The 11,787-nt window shown below is 36.1% G+C and overlaps 1 protein-coding gene across 4 annotated transcripts; it reads right to left on the reverse strand.

Moving 5' to 3' along the window:
• Nucleotides 1-95: 95 nt before the first annotated feature.
• Nucleotides 96-5,145, reverse strand: LOC111473615 (putative uncharacterized protein DDB_G0270496). Of its 4 annotated transcripts, none has more exons than XM_023119072.1 (15): nt 4,810-5,145; nt 4,528-4,597; nt 4,310-4,469; nt 3,716-3,788; nt 3,493-3,567; nt 3,299-3,409; nt 3,166-3,208; nt 2,598-2,700; nt 1,272-1,374; nt 1,084-1,179; nt 955-984; nt 768-870; nt 565-649; nt 390-481; nt 96-322 (listed from the first exon to the last, which is right to left on the reverse strand). In XM_023119072.1, exons 1-15 carry the CDS (start codon nt 4,897-4,899, stop codon nt 279-281), a joined length of 1,278 nt encoding a protein of 425 aa, XP_022974840.1. In that variant the 5' UTR covers nt 4,900-5,145; the 3' UTR covers nt 96-278. The 4 variants fall into 4 exon arrangements, with proteins under 4 accessions (XP_022974840.1, XP_022974839.1, XP_022974838.1 ...); XM_023119071.1 differs by having other exon boundaries at nt 4,310-4,467; nt 4,514-4,597; XM_023119070.1 differs by having other exon boundaries at nt 4,310-4,455; nt 4,490-4,597.
• Between the last annotated feature and the right edge of the window lie 6,642 nt (nt 5,146-11,787).

Consider the following 11,787-nt stretch of genomic DNA (forward strand, 5'->3'; position numbering starts at 1 on the left):
TGTCAATATTGTACTCAAATATTTCAATTTTTATGGTACAGTAACGTCGATAAAAATATCTATAAAATGTCAAGTTCTCAGAGAAAATAAAGGAATAGACAAAGATGTATAATATTGTTATTTCCACGCATTGGATTAGAGGTGAACAAAACTTTCTAACTCAAACGAAAACGTTTATAACATACTCATGAACTTCGTAATTGTAGTGTAAAGATCTAAGGAGCTGAATAAAAAAGTAACATGAAAAAAGTACAAAAATGTAGGGCGGAACAGATGCGCTAAACAGCAGTGGTAGTAGCCGCCGACTTGTGTTGTTTCAAACCAAAAATGTTGTTGACTAGTTTGGGAGTGGCTTGGTGAAGATCCAGCCGACTTGTGTTGTTTCAAACCAAAAATGTTGTTGACTAGTTTGGGAGTGGCTTGGTGAAGATCCACAGGCATAGGAGCCATGAAGTTCACGATCTTTTCGTGGATATTGTATCTACAACAAGTATTCAAATCGAATCGAATCAATATTATCATACCAACAATCAAAATACCAACCCAAAATGATCAAACTCCCACCTTATCTTACGACTCTTCGACGCTCGCCGATCGACTATCTTCCTCTTCTTCGTTTGCATCTTTTTCAATGCATAAAACGCCGTCTCTGTTCACACATTCACCCCAACTATCAACATCCACACTTCTTATATAGTTCTTTTTCATGGTAATTCAATTTTATTTTAAAATTAAGCTCAAAGCATGTGTGACATGAGAATCCGTACCAGATGAATTTGGATCAATCGTCTCAAAGAATTCCTTCAATAATTGCTGATAGAATTCAGAGTCCTCCAGAAGTTCAGGATCTCCTCCTTCAGTTTGTGCTTCCTAACCACAGTGAAGTTAAGAATAAAGAAACATTAAAATTTCTGAGGCATATCGAAAGAAAGAAACATAAACAGACAGTATTACCTGCTCCTTGCTCTCGGCTTCGGTAAGAACCTGTCATCACCATGCAAAATAGCAATAAAAGCATTAGCATTGGCAGCATTAGGAGAAAGGGCACCGAATACTGTAGAATAACCAGTTGCTTGTTATTACCGTCCCAAATACGTGCACGGTTGATCTCCTTAGCTGCATCTGATTAAGCATCCTACTTGGATCTCTCATATATGAAGCTACTTGTTCACTAATATTCTGTTACCATCAACATAATAATTTAGTATTGTAATTTCTCACACAAAGCAAGCAAGCAAGCAAGGAAGGATACGTAGCATGCAGGACCTGACCTGATTAAAGGCCTGCAATTTTCCTTTAATAGCTGCAGCACCTGTTGTAACTTGTGTTTTCCTATGCCATTTGTCAATTGACTTGTCTCTGAAAGCTCCTATCCTGCAATATTACCAACGTGTATGTCTTTCTCAACATCCATTCCTTAGAAGCTACATAAATCCTCAGGTAATATTCATTTATAATCATCATTTAAAATCTTCATACACAGTCATGAAGAGAGTTGAAGGCAACCAGTTAAATAATTTCCGAGAAAGAAACACTTGAAAAAGTGAAGCTACTTTAGTGGGTTATAAAATGTAATAGTCCAAGCCCAACGCTAGTAGTTATTGTCCGCTTTGGCCCACTATGAATAGTCGTCAAGTTCACGGTTTAAAAATGCGTCTACTAGGGAGATGTTTCCACACCCATACAAGGAATGCTTGTTCCCCTCTCCAACCGATGTGAGATCTCACAATCCACCCCCCTTGGGATCCTAGCATCCTCGCTGGCACACCGCTTGGTGTCTGGCTCTGATACTATTTGTAACAGCCCACCCCCTTAGAGGCCAGCGTTCTCGCTCGCACACCGCTCGGTGTCTGGCTTTGATACCATTTGTAACAGCTCAAGCCCCCCGCTCGTAGATATTGTCCGCAATGGCCCATTACGTATTGCCGTCAGCCTCACAGTTTTAAAACGTGTCTACTAGGGAGAGGTTTCCACACCCATATAAGGAATGCTTGTTCCCCTCTTCAACCGATGTGGGATCTCACATTGACACAGACACATAAGAACGAAAGAATAAAACAAATGGCTCATGATGAAGAGCCCATTCGAAAGCAGTTTGTTTTCATTTAATATTCTGGTTTAAAAGATGAACTACAAAATCAAATAGCAAAGACCTGATAAATTAAATCATTCATCACTAAATACATTCCCGTCTCCCTTACTTCCATCTTTGGAAGTCTAACTATTCATATTTTCATCTTTACTTCAGTCTTATTTCAATGTTCCTCTACAATTGTTGGGGAGAGAGACGGCATGATTCAGTGAGGAAATTGAACAAAGAAGAACAAAAGCTTTTTGCTTAAGTCAGTCAAATATAACATCAAGTCTGCAACAGCGAAGACAAAAAGTACAGAGGTTGCTTCTCTGCCATATAAAAGCATATATCAACATATAATGCCCTATTTGTTCACAATTGTCTTAGACCACTGCACATCCTAATCCTTCAGCAAAATTGTTTGATTAATCTATACTGTCTAAAAAAATATGTAACTATAATTTTCAGAAAAGGTGAATATAAGTCGAGCATAATGGTGCTTTGTTCAGAGAAAGAGGAGCACCTTTGATACATATGAGCAACTTGGGACCAATCTTCATCATTATGATTTTGAGCATCTACGGTTTTGGAAGACTCCAAACGGTTAGCTGATACTCCAGGATGGCCTATAGAAGGAGGATTGAAGTGGCCAGAAAAAAAAAAGAAAAGCTCAGTCAATGTTAACTCATGCGCCACTATTAATGGTTCACACATGCAACAAACGCTTTTGTTATCACGAGTACAAAAAGAAAAAGCTCTGGAGGTATCTCACAGGTCCACAAGAAACACGGTTGTCTTAAATAATTTCAAGATGTAAAGATTTCTGGAAACAAATGGTGGCACTAGCACTAACAAACCATAAAAGTATAATAATAATGCCCAGCATAACTTCCAACAATAGATTAACTGTGTATAATTGACCCTAACAAGCCCACTGCCATAAGAATAATCTGAGCTCCTATTTAAGAAAGGATACACAGTAAGTGAACCCAACAATCCCATCAAAGTTAATGCCCACTTCTCCATCTCAGCAGGCTATGCATGATAAAATTTATGTAGTATACAAGATACAGAGATGAAAGTTTCCATACCATCGGTAGCTTGGACGATATGCTTATTATTTTCAAGTAAAGCCTGTCGTAAAAGAGAACCACCGAGTTAAATAAGAGATACCAGCCATGAGCATCATAGATAGAAGGTACAATGTTATATGAAAAATTACACCTCTTGTAGTTCCAATAAAGAATTTAAAGTATTCTTTGACGATGTGATCAAATCTGAATATGCCACCTCAACATCCTTATCTAATTTACAAAATGAAGACTTAACTGGCTCCTGCACAATCATAAACTATTTTGAACAAAACTTTCACTTGAAAATATAACAGAAACTAGATGTCAAGAATGATAGTTAGCTACCTTTGGCAATCTATTTGAGTTGGAGAATGCCTTTTGAAGCAAAAATCTAAGCTCAAGACTTTTGTCCCATAAAGCCTAAAACCAGAAAGGAAATATTGTGAGAACATTAAATAGTCCACCAAACTGTAAAATACAATAGAACTTCGTCAATTCTATTCCATTGCACATAAAATCAAACCTATTCAGTAAAACATGAAATCAAAGCATAGAAAAAGTGGCATACCCTTTGATTCTTCACTGCTTGGCCTTTAAGAAGATCTTCATCCTTATGTTGCTTCAAATTCTTCAAAATGTCTCTGATTCAAACAATAATTGGAGCGTACCAAAAATGAAAACGATGATAAAATTCAATAGAACTACACATCAAAAGTTGAGAATGCAAAAAAACAAACATTACTTGAAGTTATTACATGGCATATTTTGGTTATGCTCAAAATAACCAACAAAAGTAATTTTGGTCACTCTCAAACATGCCGGAAGATCCTAAGAATAAAGGAGACTAGAACTTTACAATGAACACAGGAAAATATTTAACTAATAGTTTCTGCTATAATTAATTTTGATGAAAAAGATGATTTACACAAGAAACTTGAAGTGTGGGCTTTAAAAAATCAATATCTATGCAATTTTGAAGTCTGAAAGAGAAATTAGAAGGGCTACAATTTACGCATTCGTTCATAATTTTCTCTAACATGCAGTGATCTGAAAGAGAAATTAGAAGGGCTACAATTTACGCATTCGTTCATAATTTTCTCTAACATGCAGTGATTTATGAAGGGTAAAAGGAAGCAATGAAAAGAATTTAACAATTTCTTACTGCTCCTGGTGACGAAGATGCATATATTCTTTCTCAAGTTCCTCCATATCTGCATCTTTTTGGTCATCATTTTGCACACCACCTGCTTCTTCTTCGTCACTCCAATCTCCGTCCTCCTCTCCATCTTCCTCTTCTACTTCATCCTCCTCATCATCCTCCTCTACCACTCCAATCTCCGTCCTCCTCTCCATCTTCCTCTTCTACTTCATCCTCCTCATCATCCTCCTCTACGTCTTCTTCATCTCCTGAATTTCCATCTTCGACGCTGAAGTATTCCTCTTCCTCAGTCTAGTCACAAAAGCTCAATTAAACAAGCTATAAATTTAAAGAAAACAAATTCCTCTTACCAAAACCATAACTCACAAAAGCTCAATTAAACAAGCTATAAATTTAAAGAAAACAAATTCCTCTTACCAAAACCATAACGACTTACCGAAAGTTCCAAATCATGCATGTCTTCAAAATCTTCAGACTCACTCTCAAAAACCATAACGACTTACCGAAAGTTCCAAATCATGCATGTCTTCAAAATCTTCAGACTCACTCTCATTTTCTTGTGATTTTTTCGACCTCTTTGATGCAGGCCCCATCTTCTGCTATGAAGTACAGAGGTCGTGAATTGTTGGACCAATTTAGTAAATCGTTAAACCTAAACAAACAAAGCGTATCAATAGGGCAGCTGAAAGAAGAGAACAAACGAAGAATCGCAGCACAAAGGGGATGAAGAAAGAGATAGCGGGCAGCAAAGATTCCAAACAAAAAGGGGAAAACCAGAGGAATGGGGTTTAACAGAGAGCGTCCGGAACGAATGGGAAGAAGGGTTTATTGGTAGCCGTCACGAGAAGGAGGCATGTGCAGTCAGTAAATTATAAATTCTTTTCTTTTTTTTTTTCAGATTAAATTATAACTTCTCCGAAAATAATAAAGATAAAAAAATTATATTATAATTCTAATTTTTAAGTTGAATTTTTGAAAAATAATTTTTTTTAGTTTGATAATTTGATCAACACGAAAATAAGGTTACAATCCAACTCATCTCTTACTTTTAAAGTTATTTAAAAAACTAAGAATATTCTATACTTGTAATCGTCCTTGTGAATATTTAATAGGTGTAATTTATAAAAATTTTGTTATTAATATAACATACATAGATGATGTGACCAAGAGAATTTACAAATTACTAGGTTAAGAAATAACATGAATAGCTATTTACTTGCTTGTTTGTGTTTGGGGCTTCGTTCATGTTCTTTCCAAGCTCAAAAGTCTCTAAATTTTTTTGGGTAGGTCCCTTCCTGTGTTAGCTTTTAAGAATGATTGGAACTTTTGCAAGAATCTGTACTTAAGGGTGTCAAGGTGTGGTCGGTGGTTCAGATGATATCCGTTGTACATTAAATTTTAGAAAGGGCCTAATATCATAGAATAATGATACAATTTGAAAGTCATAGGAGCATATTTAGGACATAAACCAATGTGAAGAGTGAAAATGATGAAAAAGAATCATAGATTACTTCTCTAACACGTTATGTACGAATGCATACATAACGTGTTGGTTTTTGGTCGTGTGTGTAACGACTGCTCATTGAATCACGAATTGCCACATGGACTCAAGGGTAAAAGCCTTACAACATTTCCATTTTATAAAAGGGAAGACATAAGAAAATTAAAGTTTCTAGATAAGTATTAAAATTTAAAATAGTTTTCAAAACATAATAAGATCTGGAGTCACATAAAAAATAAGTTCAAAATAGCACTGAGTCTTCCCAAAATAAACCTTAAAAAAATATTAAAACGACATAAAAAAAGAGGACTCGATCTAAGGGTCTCCTCTGCAGCCGCCGCACGGCTCTGCATGTTCCTGCCATCGTTATCAATCTACTTAACACCTGAAAAATCGAAATAACATGGGATGAGTATAAAAATTCTCAGTAAACAACCTACTTGTAGGCTCTTGTCGGACTTAATCCTATTCTCGGAGCTGTCTCTAATAAAATCTATTGCAGTTTCAAGAGGAGACCCTAAGGATTCTCATTGACTTGGATTTTCCATACCTATTAACCTACTGAGCTCAAAATCAGAGGATTTCCCATAGTGGTGCTTGACATAAACTACCTGTTCTTGAGAATCAATAACTACTTGCCACTACACCCCATCGGGCTAGGTTAGTAAACTACCTATCTTACACCCCTATCGAGTATAGATCAGTAAAAGGCCATGACTCTCTCCACTAGGCAAAACTACCTATCTTACACCCCTATCGAGTATAGATCAGTAAAAGGCCATGACTCTCTCCACTAGGCACCCCTGACGTGGTACAATAGTAGTATACTCACTATGACCACCCATATCTACTATAGGTGACAACTAAAAATCGATAATTCATAATCTATGAANTTCATAATTCACGTTATTTAGCACATAGTTGTTGAAACTAAAAATCGATAATTCATAATCTATGAAATTCATAATTCACGTTATTTAGCACATAGTTGTTGACTTTTTGGCCCTTGATCTCACTTTAATTAATTTCAATCAATTACTTGATTATTGTTTTGATGATAACAAACCTACTTTTCATTATTAACTATTTTCAGTATTTTGAAATGTCCACAAAGGTCGGGAATAACGATTTCAACGACTTTTCAATTACTTAAATCAAAGCTAAAACGAAGAAATTACAGTCGAGACAACATACCCAACGTGATGATATGACAGCAAAATCAAAATGATGGACAAATCAAAATATATCAAAGTATGAGATTTATAATTTTGGAAGAGTAACAAATGGTGGAGTTTTTCTTATTATTATATTTCTAAATAAAATTATTTTTACAAAATATAAATTTGAATCTAACCGTAATCGCATCAATTTTTACTATTATTATATTATATTATTATATTATTATATTTTAAAATTTTGAAATATATTATTATATTTTAAAATTTTGGTGTTACTCACATTGTTTTTATTATTATTATATTATTATATTTATAATAAATTTTGAATTTTCATTTGATCCTTACTCACGTAATTTTTTATTATTATTATATTATATTAAAAATTTTAAATAAATGAATTTGAAAATTTTACTCACGTAATTTTTTATTATTATTATATTATATTAAAAATTTTAAATAAATGAATTTGAAAATTTTTCTTATTTATTTATTTTTAATCTCCACCTTCCATTATTCCTAACACAATCCAATGGTCAATATTAATTCCTACATTTTGTCACTTTTCCTCTTTATATAAACTCATCAACTTCGGAGCATTTTAAATACACAACTTCCATAAATTCTCCATTCCTCATTCCCCACATTTTAAATACACAACTTCCATAAATTCTCCAATCCTCATTTGTTCAAAGTCTCCATTGTTTGTTGCTCTCTCCAACATTACAAGTTTATTTGTCTTCATCTTATTCTTGAGAGGGATTATTATTGTATTGTGAGGAAACAGCTGTGAGTGTCCCAAATTGTAAATCTACTATTAAGTGATCTCACTATTAAGATTAAATGCAAGAATATGAGAATGTAATGATGGGACCTACCATCATAGATTATAACATGAAATATAGTTTAAAAGATCGATTGTGATGGTAGATTGTTTTTTTCAAGTGCAGTGGAGCTTGAGTGATGAACTTCAGTTTTGAGGAAGAATGTGCATAAATAAAGATTTCTTAAACAACATTATTGCCAAATTTTATAGATTATATTTCTAAATGGTATTCGATTATGATTGTTATGTTAATATGATTATGTTTATGCCGTGTGAGACACCATCATATACCATGTATTAAAAACATGAATGAAATACCATGAATATATATGTATGTCTCATAAGAAATTTATGTCATGATAAGTATGAAACTAGTATTATGTGTATATCTCATTGAACTACATTTTTAACGTGGGACCTCATACTTGTAGTATGTAATGTGATTATGAATTACTTCTACAACAAATTATTATACGCTCCTTTCTTTTCCATTAGTTTCGACATTGTGAGCATGCTAGCCCATCATTAGGCCTAGGGGGTACGTTAAGGAGTCTATCTAGTTGGTTCATGTACACATGCTTGATCCGTGTGTAGAGAAGTACTATGTGTCCTGATTGTGATTTTCGACCGTGCAACATTATGATCTTGACATGCTCATGACAAGCCTTAAGGAGAATTTATGCCCTATTCACATTCTTTGACTGTCTTCGTGGCTTTGAGAACCTCTCCTTTGCCAACCTAACACAACTCGTGCAGAATCCAAGCTTGTTCGGCCACAGAGGCCATCTGTGCGTGCATGTACAATCGTTTGTGACTCTAGTTGACTTGCCCTTACACTAGGCCAAGTCATACGGCTCGACCTTGCCTCTACTCTAAGCCAATATCTCTCATGTGCAACCTCGCATCTCAATCATCATCTTGGTTCCCTATAGCATGGCCCATGCATTGTGATGTCATCCCATATCTTGGGACAACTCGACCCTCTTGGCTTGCTCAAACATGTTTACAAAACTAACCCATGTGTCGTTCATCTCATTGGGATATCTCGAACATCCATCCATTCTGGTTCTCATAGGGACTTGAACCCTCCTGTGTCCATGTCATGTCATTTACGAACTTTGTACCAAATAGTGAGTGCATATACTAAACTCTCACACATGAGTTGGAGTGCAATGTTGGCACACCCGTGATGTTTGACACTGTACTTGAAAGACTCATTTCTAAGGAAGATGCCTAAGACGCTTGTCTCGCAATGCCCACCCACACTGTGACACATGCATGTGCCACATGGCCTAAGGGTGGTAGAGAACTGACACCATGCCTCCCCTATAATACATTTTGAGGCATTCCTAATCTCTTTGAAGTAGACGTAATTTTGGTTAGCGGTCATACAAGCCTGTGGAGCGTCCAGAGTAAGACTTCATTTATACCACAATGGATTCAAGCTACTCCAAAGTAAGACTTCATGTGTTCTTATGTAGTTAAAATTTTTGAGTGTATAATTAAAATCTAGATTTATGGTGTTTCATTAATGTATTTTCTATTTTAAGACATTATATACCTTTACATAGTAGTTAATTATGCTACAACTCTTGAAATGCCTTATAGAAAGTCAATAGTTTAATTTTGAGACTATATAAAATGAAAAGAGCATATGTGTTTGCGATTCTATATTAGTTTAAGTTTCATGTCTAGAGTCATTCAAACATGTAATAACTCAAGCTAACGGCTAGCAAATATTGTCATTTTTGGACTTTCCCTTCAAAGAGGTTTACACGCCCTTACAATGAATGTTTATTTCCCCTCTGGGATCTCACAATCCACTCCCCTTGGGTGTCCAACGTCTTAGTTGACACAACTAGTGGGTTCATGTGCACGTGCGTGAACCATGTGTAAAAGAATATCATGAAGTTTAGGTTCCACCAGTCATGAGTCGTGGGTAAAGAAGAACCCTACAAAAAAAAAAAAAAAAAAGAGTTCATGGAATAGTCATGAAAATTAGGTCTTACCAGTCATGAATCATGTGTAGAGAAACATTATGATCCAACCCTATCCCATTGTCATGAATCATGTGTAGAGAAACATTATGATCCAACCCTATCCCATAGTCAGGCCTAGGGGTTCATTAATAAACCTACATAGTGGGTTCATATGCACATGCGTGAACCGTGTGTAAAAAAGTATTATGAAGTTTTGTCCCACCAGTCATAAGGCGTGTGTATAGAAGTATAAAAGTAGGGCTCATGAAACAGTCATGAAAATTAGGTCTCACCGATCATGAATCATGTATAGAGAAATACTAGGATCCAATCCTACCCTATACTCAGGCCAAAGGGTATTTTAATAAACCCAACTGAATGTTTGATTAATCCACCACACCCAAATGGTGGTGAGAGTTCTCTTATTTATAATCATTTACAGAATACATAAATAAGGTAAATTACAAATAATAAGAAAATAGCGATAAAAGGAAAGAATAATAAATGAATACAATATATTTGCATTTAATAAAAGGGCAAATATGGTAACCCGTAATGTAAGGCAAATATCTAGATATTTGCCTTATAATGAACGGTCAACTATCCTTTACACCCCCCCGCAAGCTGAGCGTCGGATTTGAACGAACATGAAGCTTGAATCTAAAAAATTCAAAGAGAGGTCGAGAAATACTCTTTGTGAAGATGTCAGCAACTTGGAGATGAGAGGGTACATATTGTGTGCAAAGTTTGCCTGCGATAACAAGTTCTCGAAGAAAATGATAATCTAGTTCAACATGTTTGGCCCGCTTGTGAGAAACAGGATTAGAGCTAAAAAAAATAGCACTTTTGTTGTCACATAAGAGTAAGGGCTGCTGTGAAATAGGGATCTTGAGGTCATGCAAAAGATGTGTAACCCAAAGAAGTTCAGCAGCAGTTGTGGCAAGAGCACGATACTCAAATTCACAGCTGGAGCGTGATACAGTAGGTTGCTTTTTAGCACTCCAAGAAATGAGATTGTTAATAAGAGATGAGTTGTTGTCGGTAACAATAATGTCATCAACATAAAGAAGCAAATAGATAAGGTTAGATTGCTGATGAAAGACAAAAAGGGACGTGTCAGCGCGACTGCAAGAAAACCCAAGTGTGAGAAGAAATGAGCTAAAACGCTGAAACCAAGCACGAGGAGCTTGCTTTAAGCCATAGAGAGCTTTCTTTAATAGACAAACATGCAAAGGAAATCGAGGATCAACATACCCAGGAGGTTGTTCCATATGAACACGTTCAATAAGCGTTCCATTGAGAAAAGCATTCTTGACATCAAGTTGTCGAAGAGGCCATTTATTTGTGACTGCAATAGAAAGCACAACACGGACAGCGGTAGCTTTGACAACCGGACTGAAAGTTTCAGTGTAGTCAAGACCAGGAACCTGAGTATAACCTTTGGCAACGAGACGAGCCTTGAAACGCTCGACGGATCCATCGGGCAAATATTTAATACGAAACACCCATTTAGAGCCCACGATGTTGGTGTTGGCAGGGCGAGGAACCAAAGTCCAAGTATCATTTTGTTGTAACGCTCGAATTTCTTCATCCATGGCAGCCACCCAAGCAGGATTCTTAGCCGCAGATTTGAATCCTTTTGGCTTAGTGGATGCAAGAAGAGCAGAGAGAAGTCCAGATGAGTCCAACATACCAAGATTTGCTGGATGACGAGTCTTGAATATACCAGCTTTGGCGCGTGTGATCATAGGATGAGTGCCCAAAGAAGAGAAATCAATAGGAGGTTCAATAGAGGTCGAATTAGAAGTCGAGGGTGGCAAAGTGGAACCTGCAAGAGAAGTATCAACCTGCACAGACTCATATACAAGGTCAGAACAAATATCACACGGGGATGAACTGGATTGAGGAATGTGCGGTGATGAAGTGGTAGGGGGGGATGAATCAATATGATGAAGATGTGGTTCCAAGAAATTTGAAATAGGAATAGTGGAAAGAGGTTG

Source organism: Cucurbita maxima, unplaced genomic scaffold (genome assembly GCF_002738345.1).
Source record: "Cucurbita maxima cultivar Rimu unplaced genomic scaffold, Cmax_1.0 Cma_Scf00134, whole genome shotgun sequence".
Taxonomy (NCBI): Eukaryota; Viridiplantae; Streptophyta; class Magnoliopsida; order Cucurbitales; family Cucurbitaceae; genus Cucurbita; species Cucurbita maxima.

What these genes read in the sequence shown, in the direction of transcription:
- LOC111473615 (XM_023119070.1), bottom strand. Translation starts at nt 4,899, where the DNA reads ATGGGGCCTGCATCAAAGAGGTCGAAAAAATCACAAGAAAATGAGAGT. An exon ending in TGCATGATTTGGAACTTTCG is followed by an intron (nt 4,598 to 4,809) that starts GTAAGTCGTTAT and finishes TTTTGTGACTAG; the next exon opens with ACTGAGGAAGAGGAATACTT. An exon ending in CTTTATTGGAACTACAAGAG is followed by an intron (nt 3,209 to 3,298) that starts GTGTAATTTTTC and finishes CTTTTACGACAG; the next exon opens with GCTTTACTTGAAAATAATAA.